Raw genomic sequence first — 12,292 nt, 5'->3', positions numbered from 1 at the left:
CAAATTAAGCACCAAAACATCATGTTATACAACAAATTTGACAGAAAAAGTAGTTCAATACGCAGTAATGCTATGTAGTAATTACTGTATTTACGAATTTGGCACCAAAATATCACAATGTATTGAAACCATTGACTACAAAAATGCGTTGGATAATCCAGAATGTTGAATAAGTGAGTGTTGGATAAGTGAGACTCTACTGTACTTTGAAATCTGTTTTGTCTCCTTTTCTAGATATCTGAATGCAAACCTCAATATTTTTTTGCATTTAAATTTTTATTAAAGTTTCTAAAATAGTGTACAGCGACAGTGGGAAAACATAAATTGCTTAAGCAAAGAGTGAAGAGAACGAAGAGAGAGGGACTAAACTAAGAACCACACACAGAGGGGAAAAAAACACAAAACCAAAAAAAGGAAAAAGTTGAGGATTGTGATGACTTCCCATCCTCCATTTAAGAGTTCTTTTCCCATTATTTTGTCTCTTATATAGAGTCCAGCTTTCCTTTAATATCTTTGTCCCTCAGGCGTAAGACAAATCTATTGTTAAAATAATGCCATTTTTTTGAATAAAGTCTTTAAAACCTGACCAATCAGTTTTTTCTTTACTTCTCTTATTTTTTGTGTCAAATTGTCCATTTGAATTATGTTCATCACTTTCAAGCCTCCATTTCTTAACAAAATCTTCATTGCTTCCTCCCCATATGCCATTGGATAGCTGAGCCATTTGGATATATTTTAATAATTTTCCTCTCCAGTCCTTTAGTAAAAGCTCTTTTTCCCCTTTCCAAAAATTTGTTATTATTCTTGCTGCAACAAAATTGTATTGACAGATTTCTACATCTTCTTTATTGATTTTTTTCACCAAATAGCCCTAAGAGACACATCTCTGGATATATCTCACAACCTCTGAGGATGCCTGCCATAGATGTGAGCAAAACATCAGGAGAGAATGCTTCTGGAACATGGCCATACAGCCCAGAAAACACACAGCAACCCTATATCTCTGGATTTTTCCTAACCTTTTAAGTGATCATGTTATTTGTTTCTTTAATCACTTTTTCCCAAAAAAAGTTTGTACCAACTTACAGGTCCACCTGTAAGGCATGGAAAAAGGTACCTTTCTGTACTTTACATCTCCAACAATCTCTCCGGTGAGATTTGTCTATTTTAGCTATTATCTCAGGTGTGACATAGCTTCTATAAAACTTTGTATACATGTTATCTCTAATAGATCCTGCTATTGAGAATTTAAATCCTCTTTCCCAAAAATATTCCCAATTATCTAACTCAATATTTCCCCCCAAATCTTTGGAGCACAAGATAATTACTATTTTTATTCAATTATCTTCAAGGTTGTACTCTAATATGTACATATATAATCTGGAAATTAATCCCTTATTTCTGTTCTCTAAAATATTCTCCAATTCTTATTTTCTTTTAGTGAATCCTACTTCATTATCTTTTAAAAATATGTTGTATAATTGGCAATAGCGAAATCAATCATTTATCCCTAACTCTTCTCTTCCTTTTAGTCTCCAGTGCTTTTTCTTTAAGAACTCCCTATAAGTTCTCATTCCCTCATTAAAAAGTGGATTTAATGTTGCTTCTGTTCCCTCATTAAAAAGTGGATTTAATGTTGCTATAACAGGGTTTTTTGTTCCATCTCCACCTTATATCTTTTCCAAATTGTTAATAAACTTGCTCTAATGGAATGTTTGTGGAAATCTTTATTAATTCTACCTTTTTCACACCATAAATATGCATGCCAGCCAAATCTTAGGTTACATTTCTTTAGGTTAAGTAAAGCTTGATTTTCTAATCTTTAGCCAGCTGAAGCCTATCGCTTCATAATAATACTCAAGGTAAAAAATTTCTAAACATCACTTGGTGGCTGCTTTTGGCATTATTCAAATTTGTTATGCAGTGTTTATAAAGGACTCATAAACCTCATAAAAAGAAAAATCAGCCTTTTTAGCAAGCCTAAAAATGCTAATTTGTTATCAGGAAATGTTTGATTTTTATATCTATTTTATATACCTATACCAAGGGTCACATAAATATTTTTCAGGATGAAAGGGGTTGTGAGAGGAAAAGTTTAAGTTGTGTTTTAAGATATGCTTTCACCAGAGGTTGAACCATAAAGTTGTGCTGGAAGACTTAGGGCCCTTCTACACTGCTATATAATCTAGAATATCAAGGCCGATAATTCACATTATCTGCTTTGAACTGGATTATCTGAGTCTACACTGCTAGAAAATCCAGTTCAAAGCAGATAATCTGGATTTTATACAGCCGTGTAGAAGAGGACTTAGAAATGTGGGGGAGGCATTTTCTCTAGATGAATTCTAGGTCCTCAATTTAATTCAATGGAGTGTTTCCACCAGAAGTTGACTATAAAGTTGTGCTGTGTGATCTAGGCCCCCTCTACATTGACATATTAAATCCAGATTATCTGTTTTGAACTGGATTATATGGCAGCGTAGACTTATATAATCCAGTTCAAAGAAGATAATGTGGATTATCTGATCTGATAATCTGGATTATATGGCAGTGTAGAAGGGGATTTAGAAATACTGGAGAGGTATGTTCTCTACACATTTTCTAGGTCATCAATGCAATTCAATGGAGTGCTTCCACCACAAGTTGACCATAGAATCAGTCTAAAAATGCTAGAAAAGTGTCCTCTGTAGACATTTTCTACATCATTCTGCACGACAATATGGAAGCCACTCATTTCAATATGGTTCACTATTATCTGCAGTTTTACATTTCTGTAGTATGTCCAAAAACATAATCTCTGCAGATATGGGGATCATATTGTAAGCGGTGTTGGGTCAGTTTTTGGAAGATCCATATTTTATTCCCCACTGAGTTACAAAACTCATTTGAGCCTTTGGTCAGTCACTCTTTGGTCAGTCCTCCCTCAATGATTTTTTGTGAGAATGAAATGGAGAATACGAGAGTTTATTGGAGGAAAGGAAGGATAGAAATATAATGGTTGAACACAAAATGAATAAAATGCCAAGTTACATTTGAAAACAATATATTCAATTCTTACTCTGAAAAACCCTTACAGCAAATGCCAGACATGTGTAAAGGGTAACATTCTTGGATAAATTCTGCAAACAACTGAAAACTCAGAAGTGCGTGGGCAAATGTTGACAATCAATTCAATGTGATTTTCAGCACCAATGTGTTGAAACTTTTTCTGTAATGCAGAAGTTCCCTTTAATGTATCAATGTAATGTCTTTGCATGCTTGATTTGCAGCTCTAGCCATGTGACTGTGAGGAAGTATAATGCAAATCTAAGAAGTGGAAGCAAAGTTCCTAACATTGGCTACCTGTTCCACTGCAATGTTGCCTTGCCCAGGCTAACCCATGTAGTATAGATGCAATCTGAAGATCATAAATGCTGCAGCTGGTGGTGCAAACATGTTTTCTCTTGACACTGTCACAGGAAGATCGTTGTTATATCAGAAGAAATTAGAATCACAATGCTCCATAACCAATGCAGGTTCCACCAATAAAGCCTTGAGGCCTTTAGCTCCTCCTTGTCTTATTTCATTTCATTAATTGCATTTCATGACTACTGTGGCTCACAATAAAAAGGAAAAAGGAAGTGGGAGGAAGCCATATAGTAGAACCTTTAAAACTAATTGGTTTTTTATTTTTGCATGAGCTTTTGTGGATATAAACCCACTTTGGAAGCAGCACAGAGCGACAATAAATACTCAGATATAAAGGCTTGAATAGGAAAAAAAGAAGAAGAAGAAAAAAAGAAAAAAGGAAAAATAAGAAGTTTTAGGAGCCCATGTCGAGTAGGGAATCTTTTGCAAATCCCAAAACTGTCCTTGAATGAATCTGTAAGTGCATTAAGCATTTTTAAAAAAAAAAACAAAAAAAACCACAGGCAATTCTATACACATTTGACCATATCTGGAGCTTATGGAAGCAAAGGGGATATGGTCAGTTCTTTTATTAGGATGCTGATTTCTTATTCGGAGATGGGGCCTATATCTTTAAATATATGTAAACATGTGTGCTCATACAAAACGTTTATATGGTTAACATATGGGTGGAATGTCAGTTCTCATGCTCTGGTCACTCCCCTTATTATAACAGTTTATATAACAAATTTGTTTTGGTTTTACATCAATTTGCTGAGAATTTATACATTACAGGCAGATCCCAGGTTATGAACAAGATTAAGTTTCATAGGTTTGTTCTTAAACTGAATTTATTTGTAAGTCGGAACAGGAGATTTTAAAGTGTAACTCCAGCCATATACACCTCACTTTCTATCCATGTGATAATTGGATTTTGAAAAATGTGGCTTGTTGTGGAAACAAGGATTGGTGATAAAGCTTTAATGAAGACAACTTTTTCACTTAATAACTCTTAATTAATTTAAATTAATTAAATTAATTAGTTAATTTCCCTTTCTTAGGGTAGATTTCTCTCACTTTCTGTTGTCTCACCCCTGTTCTTAACTATGAGTCATCTGTAAGTCAGATTTTTGTAACTTGGGGACTGCCTGTACATCAGTTTTTAATGGGTGTGGTTCTCCTAAGAATCCTGGAATTACTTATTTCTCAGGCTATGTATGGCAGGGAGAAGGGCTCTTTTGGTGGTACTAACATCATGGAATGCTTTTCACACCGAAACTCCTATGATTCTACATTATGAGGGTTTTTAAGCTGGGTGAAGAACTTTTTTTTTCAAGCACTTAAACATTATTTTAAGATCACTAAACATTTAAGATCACGTTAAGATCCACAGTATTTTAAGCCTGCTTTGTTGCTTTGCTGGTTTTTATTCTGCTATTGCTGCTAATGCTTATTTATTTATTTAGATCACACTAGGTTGCTGTTTATTTTAAATAGCTTTCTAGACCACTTTTGTGGTCATTATGTTTCTTGTGTTTTTATGATAGAGGTTTTTTTTGTTGTCAACATACCACTGTCAAAATTTAGGAGCTAGAATTATCGGTTTTCCACCACATCAGTTGAAAAGCATAGTATTTTGCATAGCTGTCCATGATAATTGTTCCAGTTCAAAACACACACAGAGTACAAACTAGGGCAGCATTTTGATTTGATACTGCTGCAATTTGTTTTTGTTTTTTTACCAAGGTCTCCTCTATTAGTTAAAACATTGCAAAGAGGAATTGGTGAATTAATGCTGCACAGATCACAAAAAAGAGGTCTTCATGCGTTATGATTTGCAAATCTGCTACATTCCCAACTGAAACAATAAGCCATTAAAATGAGGTTTCTCTTTGAAAAGACTACTGTTTAATCACAGTTCTCTCCTAATCAACAGATCTGGCTGTGCTGACTTCAGCATTTTATTTCAGCTGTAAGGTCAAATGACCTTGAAAAGCATTTAAAGTGTCCCCTCTTCCTAATTCACTCAGAAAGGATCCCCCCTTTCACTCCATGTAACATTAAACCAGCCTTCTCCAATATGGTGACCTCTTTTTTTAATTTTGACTCTCATTAGCCTTTGCTAGCATGGCCAATGATCAGGAATGTTGGGAAATATAGATCAAAACAACTGGCAGACATTATACAAAGGGAGGCTGTGCTAATACCTGGTTCAGAGTTAAATGTCTGAATTTTGGACTCATGATCTCTATTCATTCTGCCTTCCTCCTTTTGTGTAGCGACAAAAAAGAAACAAAATCTTTTGCTTTCTCTTTTACACTATGCAAAATTCCTTTTTACATTTTGAACTGGTTTGTTTCAAACAGGAGTGGGCAAAATGTGGTGCTGCAGAGGAAGGACTGCAGCTTCCAACATTAATCATAATTGATTACGGGAATTGCAGTTAAACAACCTTTGGAGAGCTCCATTTGGACCATTCCTGACTTAAGCTACATTTTGGGTTTAAAAAAAACCAAGATCAAACAATAGTTAATGATCCTGCCTTTTTAACACTGTTCAAACTGAGCAGACTTCTGCTACATTACAAAATAACAAGGAACTCTGGGAGGTTGAAAAGTGGGGGATTTTGATGTCTCCTTGCTGTCATGCCAGAGAGGGGACAAACACTCCAGATCAAGCTTCTTGCACAAAATATTAAGTCATCCTATTTTGTATGTTAACCCATCTTTTTCTCTACAAATAGTAGTTGAAGTAAATCACTGTTGAGCTGAGTGGAGTGGGATGATTTTTTTACAAAAAAATTATCAGGACAACAGAAATGGAAGAAGGTGGTTTGTTTTGTTTAAATACCATAATGGTGTTGGAAATTGCTTTGTAGAGATGCTTTGAGCTGTCTGAAGAGGCCCTCTTCTGGTCAGGGGAAACATGTTATCTAAACTTAATAATAATAATAATAATAATAATAATAATAATAATAATAATAATTGGAACTGGACAATTTGGACAGAAAAACAAGAAAACTCATGACCATTCATCATTCACTGCACCCTCGCAGTGATGTTGACCGGCTGTATCTGCCTAGAAGATCAGGGGGCAGAGGACTCTTGCAAGTAAAACAAGCAGTCAAAGAAGAAGAACATGCCCTGGCAGAATATGTAAAACAAAGTGAAGAACCTGCTTTGATTGAAGTCAAAAATCAGAAACTCCTCAAAGCACAGCAGACAAAAAACCAGTACAAGAAAACCGCACTACAAACTAGAGCTGACAGCTGGCACAACAAAACACTGCATGGAAAGTTCCTTGACAAAATTGAAGGAAAAGCTGATAAAGAGAAGACCTGGCTCTGGCTCATGAATGGGACCCTGAAGAAGGAGACAGAAGGCCTGATCCTTGCAGCCCAGGAGCAAGCCATCAGAACAAATGCAATCAAGGCCAAGATCGAAAAATCAGCTGATGACCCAAAGTGCAGACTGTGCAAGGAAACCGATGAAACCATTGATCATATCCTCAGCTGCTGTAAGAAAATTGCACAGACAGACTACAAACAGAGGCACAACTATGTGGCCCAAATGATTCATTGGAACCTATGCCTCAAGTATCACCTCCCTGCAGTTAAGAACTGGTGGGATCACAAACCTGCAAAGGTTGTGGAAAATGAACACGCAAAGATACTGTGGGACTTCCGAATTCAGACTGACAAAGTTCTGGAACACAACACACCAGACATCACAGTTGTGGAAAAGAACAAGGTTTGGATCATTGATGTTGCCATCCCAGGTGACAGTCGCATTGAAGAAAAACAACAGGAAAAACTCAGCCGCTATCAGGACCTCAAGATTGAACTCCAAAGACTCTGGCAGAAACCAGTGCAGGTGGTCCCGGTGGTGATGGGCACACTGGGTGCCGTGCCAAAAGATCTCAGCCGGCATTTGGAAACAATAGACATTGACAAAATTACGATCTGCCAACTGCAAAAGGCCACCTTACTGGGATCTGCACGCATCATCCGAAAATACATCACACAGTCCTAGACACTTGGGAAGTGTTCGACTTGTGATTTTGTGAAACGAAATCCAGCATATCTATCTTGTTTGCTGTGTCATACAACGTCGTTGTGTCAATAATAATAATAATAATTATTATTATTATTAGCGACATTTATATCCCACCCTTCTCACCCCGAAGGGGACTCAGGGCTGTTTACAAGTATATATACATACAATATATTATACGACTATATTGTATTACATCATATTATTATTAATATTACATGTATATACAATATATTATAATATTAGTATAGTATAATATTATTATATATTATTATATCATTAAATTGATACAGGAGACATGGTGGAAAGATGTTTTCCTGGACCCGCCTTCTTCATTCTGGTCCAGAATGGCAATTAGTTCTGTTTCTTTTTAATCTGACGTTTCCCAAAAATGCAAGACAGGTCATCTTCACTTCGAGAGGAGAGGTCTTTGCCTTTGGCAAATTTCACATAATGAACCCGTCTAAATTCGCTAAAGGCACCAGATCTTGGAAGTCATGCTGTGGTTAGAGCTTAAATGGGAGCCTTCCTGTGAATACCTGGTGCAGTACACTATATATTTCAAAGGATGAAAGTGGCAAAACAACTTAAGCAAAGTCTCCAATTCCGGGCAAAACTGGTATACAAACATGGAAGTGTGCTATTAAGCAAGAGAGTCCATATCCACACACAACTAATCCTAGATCATCCAAATCATGGTTTAGAAATCAGAAAATGTGTCATCTGAAAGCAGCTCGTGAATCTAAGTCTTTATCTTTTGCAAATACTGTATTGAATCCCATAGGAGGAAGAAACAATACAATGACATAGCAGCAGTACAGCAACAACTAATAGTATGAATCAGATTACTTACCTTTCTGCTACTTTAGACATTTTTAAACAGTGTCTGTCTATCTGCACATTCAGGAATGTTATCTGATGAAAGGAAATGAAAACAGCTCTTAAAGATGTAGTAAACATATACTGAGTGTTGTGACAATTATTATTTTCATAGTTCAAATGCCTTACACCATCATGCATGGAGAGATATTGATTTCTTTACAAATCTTCCTGGAAACTCTGGTACACTTTTGGAGTGAACTGGGAAGCATAGACCTCCCCCTTTACCATCGTATTAGTGGCAGCATTCTGAATAAGTGGGTAAAGGCCCCAATATTCACACATGCACAGAGCATTGCAATCATGTTGGTTGCATTATGTGCAAGTGCTCTTTGAAATAAACTGAACTGCTCTAAAGCAAAGGCATTTAGAATTAGGGATCAAACTATGGCAGCACAAGATTAATGATCAAAATGAACATATGGTTCCTCTGTTTAATCTGGTGGTCAACAAATTAACATTATGCTGGTGTTGCAATCCTGCATGTAATTAGAATTCCTCATGGCCCTCCATGACCTGAAGAGCAGATATCTGCAGCAGGGAGTCAATTTTATTAGTGTAGATTCCCCACACAACTTAAGGAATCCTGATTGTTCAGGCCCAGAGCCAGCTCTGTGATGAAACGGAGTGAGGAAACTGTCTTAGGCAGCAAGGTGCTGGTGGGCACGGAGATATGGCAAGATGGGGAAGGAAGCAACACATCCAGGGGAGGGAGCTTTGAGCATAAACACTTTCCCTTTTTCATTAGTATAAAGCTTGATTATCTTATGTTAAGCTTGCTCAGTCTGGGTAATATAAGGCAAAAATTACATCTGCTAATTTGCTGGTGATTGTAAAGATCTACTCTCTATAATTTTCTAATTCTGAGTGGTTAGCAGAATAAAAGTGTTGGGTCTCTATTGCTGTGCCAGTCCCCAAACTAATAATTTAGGAAAACAAAGCTTGGTAAATTTGTCAGTGTATTCAAGATGTATTTGGAATATTGCAACTTCAGCAAAACAACAACAACAAAACAACAACTGGGCACCAACAGTGAGATAGGTTTTTGTCATAAAAGACTGAATGTTCATGAGGGGTCTTATTTAAATAGGTCAAGTTTTACTTAAAATTACTTTGATTTTGACATGATGTCAGTATGGTTCCTCGAGGTCGAATGAAGAATTTTAAATATCATCTTACATTATTTGTATCCTGTTAGTGATATATTAAAGCTAGGTCTGCTTGTGCATACCTTTTGTTGGTGTTGCAGAGGATGGTATATTCTTCCATCCTCTGCAAAGACCAAAGCCCAGTCCTGCGAGATTTGGTTTTGTTGTTATAATCTCCCAATGGCCATACTGTGGCATCTAGATAGTGTGGGAAGCAGAGATGCATCTGGCTATGCTCCATAGCTAAATACAGATCAATAGCATCATTCATTGAAGAAAAGGATTATTGGTCTGTTTCTGGCATTGAGGCATCATAATTTCACTAGCAATAGAATGTGTGTTACTGCAATAAATGTATGAGTCCTGAGTAGTGAGTGGGGAACATTTATTTATTTATTTACATCATTTATATTCCACCCTTCTCATCATGAAGGGGACTTAGGGCAGATCACAACACATACACGGCAAACATTCAATGCCGTTTAGACATACTGGACAAACAGATAGAGGTACATAGGCATTTTTCCAGCTTTGGGGCCTGGAAGTTATGCTCGACTCCAGCCATAGGGGGGCGATGTTGCTCCATCCGCTATGGCGACGAGCTCTTTTTGAGCACATTTCCCAACTTGTTCTTTGATTGCTGGCATTTATTATGGTGCCATAAAATACCTCCCCGCTTAAGCGGTGCCTAATTTCTCTACTCACAGCACAGCTATTTTCAAACTATTTAGGTCAGTGGTTCTCAACCTGTGGGTGTTTTGGCCTACAACTCCCAGAAATACCAACCAGTTTACCAGTTGTTAGGATTTCTGGGAGTTGAAGGCCAAAACATCCAGGGACCCACAGGTTGAGAACCACTGGCTTAGGTAGACAGTGAGCTAGGCTGACGGTTGGGTGCTTACTCCAACTTGGGCTTCGAACTGCCAACCTTCTAGTCAGCAGTGATCTATTGCCACTGTTGATTAACCAGCTGTGCTAAAGCTTGGCTATAATTGACTTCCACTTGCAGAATGCTTATGTTAAAGTGGGCAATGTAGGATCTTGGCCACTGAGTGTCACCTCTGAAATATAATGTCTGTGAGGCATCTGGAACATCTGCTATGTTTCTAGGTATTCTTCTAAGAGAACTTAGAAAACCTTACTGTATGATGACCTATTTTTCCATCTTGATTTTGCCTTTGCTATTTTATCCTAAATGAACTTTATGAACATGACTTGATTTATGTGTGCATCTGGATCTCAAAACAGTAGTTGACAGTTCAGCTTCCTGCCAAGGAGGATACAAATTATCCTTACCATTTAACAGTGGTCATGTATTAATATCCAACACTGGACAAGTCCCATCTAGGGTCTAAATGATGTTGGGAGTCTTTATATGTGAAGCAGCCTAACTATTGAAGATGTTATCCTGCAACAACGGTGAAAACAATGGGGATAGCTGATAGTTGCACTGTAAACAAGGATAGAGCTTCTGACTTGCCCCTCCTCTCCCCTATATACTTCTAGTGGAGGAATAGAACATGCGGCGTTTGGAGGTCAGTTTGGTGGACAGGAAATTCAGAGATCCAGATTCTGGTTTTCACTGAATCACAGAATCATAGAATCATAGAATAGTAGAGTTGGAAGAGACCACATGGGCCATCTAGTCCAACCCCCTGCCATGAAGCAGGAAATCGCATTCAAAGCACCCCCGACAGATGGCCATCCAGCCTCTGCTTAAAAGCCTCCAAGGAAGGAGCCTCCACCACGGCCCCGGGGAGAGAGTTCCACTGTCGAACAGCCCTCACAGTGAGGAAGTTCTTCCTGATGTTCAGGTGGAATCTCCTTTCCTGTAGTTTGAAGCCATTGTTCCGTGTCCTAGTCTGCAGGGCAGCAGAAAACAAGCTTGCTCCCTCTTCCCTATGACTTCCCTTCACATATTTGTACATGGCTATCATGTCTCCTCTCAGCCTTCTCTTTTGCAGGCTAAACATGCCCAGCTCAGTGGCAAATCTCTCTTCCTCTCTCCATCCATCTCTTAGTACTTAATTCTCTACCTAGCTGTTTTCTTTTGATAGTGGGACAAATTTCCAATTTCAAAAATAGCACTATTAAAAAGAAAAAGGAAGGAATATAATTCTGGCATTTCAGAACACATTACTTACTTGTTTCCAGACATCATCTTTTGTTGTTTTTCGAATTGGTTGGGAGGGCATATGTACAGGACTTTGGGACTGACTATCTTCTGTGACTCCATAGACTGACTATAATAAAAAGGAAGAACAGTATAAATTACATGTATTACTGTTTCAAACAGGAGAGTTCTTAGTTATATGTGTTTTAGGATGAAAACACATTAATCTCTTCTAAAGGAGGACCTTAGGTGGAGAAAAAACGGAATGTGGAAGTGCCATTATGACTCACTGGTTTTTATTTTAGGATAATCTTTTATGGATACAAACCCACTTAGAATCATAGAATCGTAGAGTTGGAAGAGACCTCACAGGCCATCCAGTCCAACCCCCTGCAAGAAGCAGGAAAATCTCATTCAAAGCACCCCCGACAGATGGCCATCCAGCATCTGATAGAAATCAGAGAAAATTGATAAAGACACTAAGAGCCATCCTATCCAACTTCCTAACATGCAGGAATAAGGATCAAAGCACTCCTCACAGATGGCCATCCAGCTTCTGTTTAAAACCCTCAATAGAAGGAGACTCCATTGGGCTCCAAATGCAAATCCCACTGTTCTTACCACCAGGAAGTCCTTCCTAATGTTTATGTGGAATCTCTTTTCGTACAGTTTAAATTCACTGCTCTGTGTCCTAATCTCCGAAGCAGCAGAAA

General features: G+C 37.7%; 1 protein-coding gene across 2 annotated transcripts in view; it reads right to left on the bottom strand.

Moving 5' to 3' along the window:
* rgs6 (regulator of G protein signaling 6) overlaps nucleotides 1-12,292 on the bottom strand; it is a 315,892-nt gene that overhangs the window by 72,425 nt on the left and 231,175 nt on the right. For both annotated transcript variants that reach the window (XM_062968089.1, XM_062968090.1), the window contains exons 11-12: nucleotides 11,611-11,709; nucleotides 8,293-8,354 (exon numbers count right to left, since the gene is read on the bottom strand). In XM_062968089.1, the coding sequence (XP_062824159.1) occupies nucleotides 8,293-8,354; nucleotides 11,611-11,709 (161 nt within the window). The remainder of the gene's footprint in view (nucleotides 1-8,292; nucleotides 8,355-11,610; nucleotides 11,710-12,292) is intronic.

The sequence above is a fragment of the Anolis carolinensis genome, chromosome 1, assembly GCF_035594765.1.
Source record: "Anolis carolinensis isolate JA03-04 chromosome 1, rAnoCar3.1.pri, whole genome shotgun sequence".
NCBI lineage: Eukaryota > Metazoa > Chordata > Lepidosauria > Squamata > Dactyloidae > Anolis > Anolis carolinensis.
The sequence above is the reverse complement of the archived record's forward strand: the minus strand, read 5'-3'. Positions and strand labels throughout refer to the sequence as shown.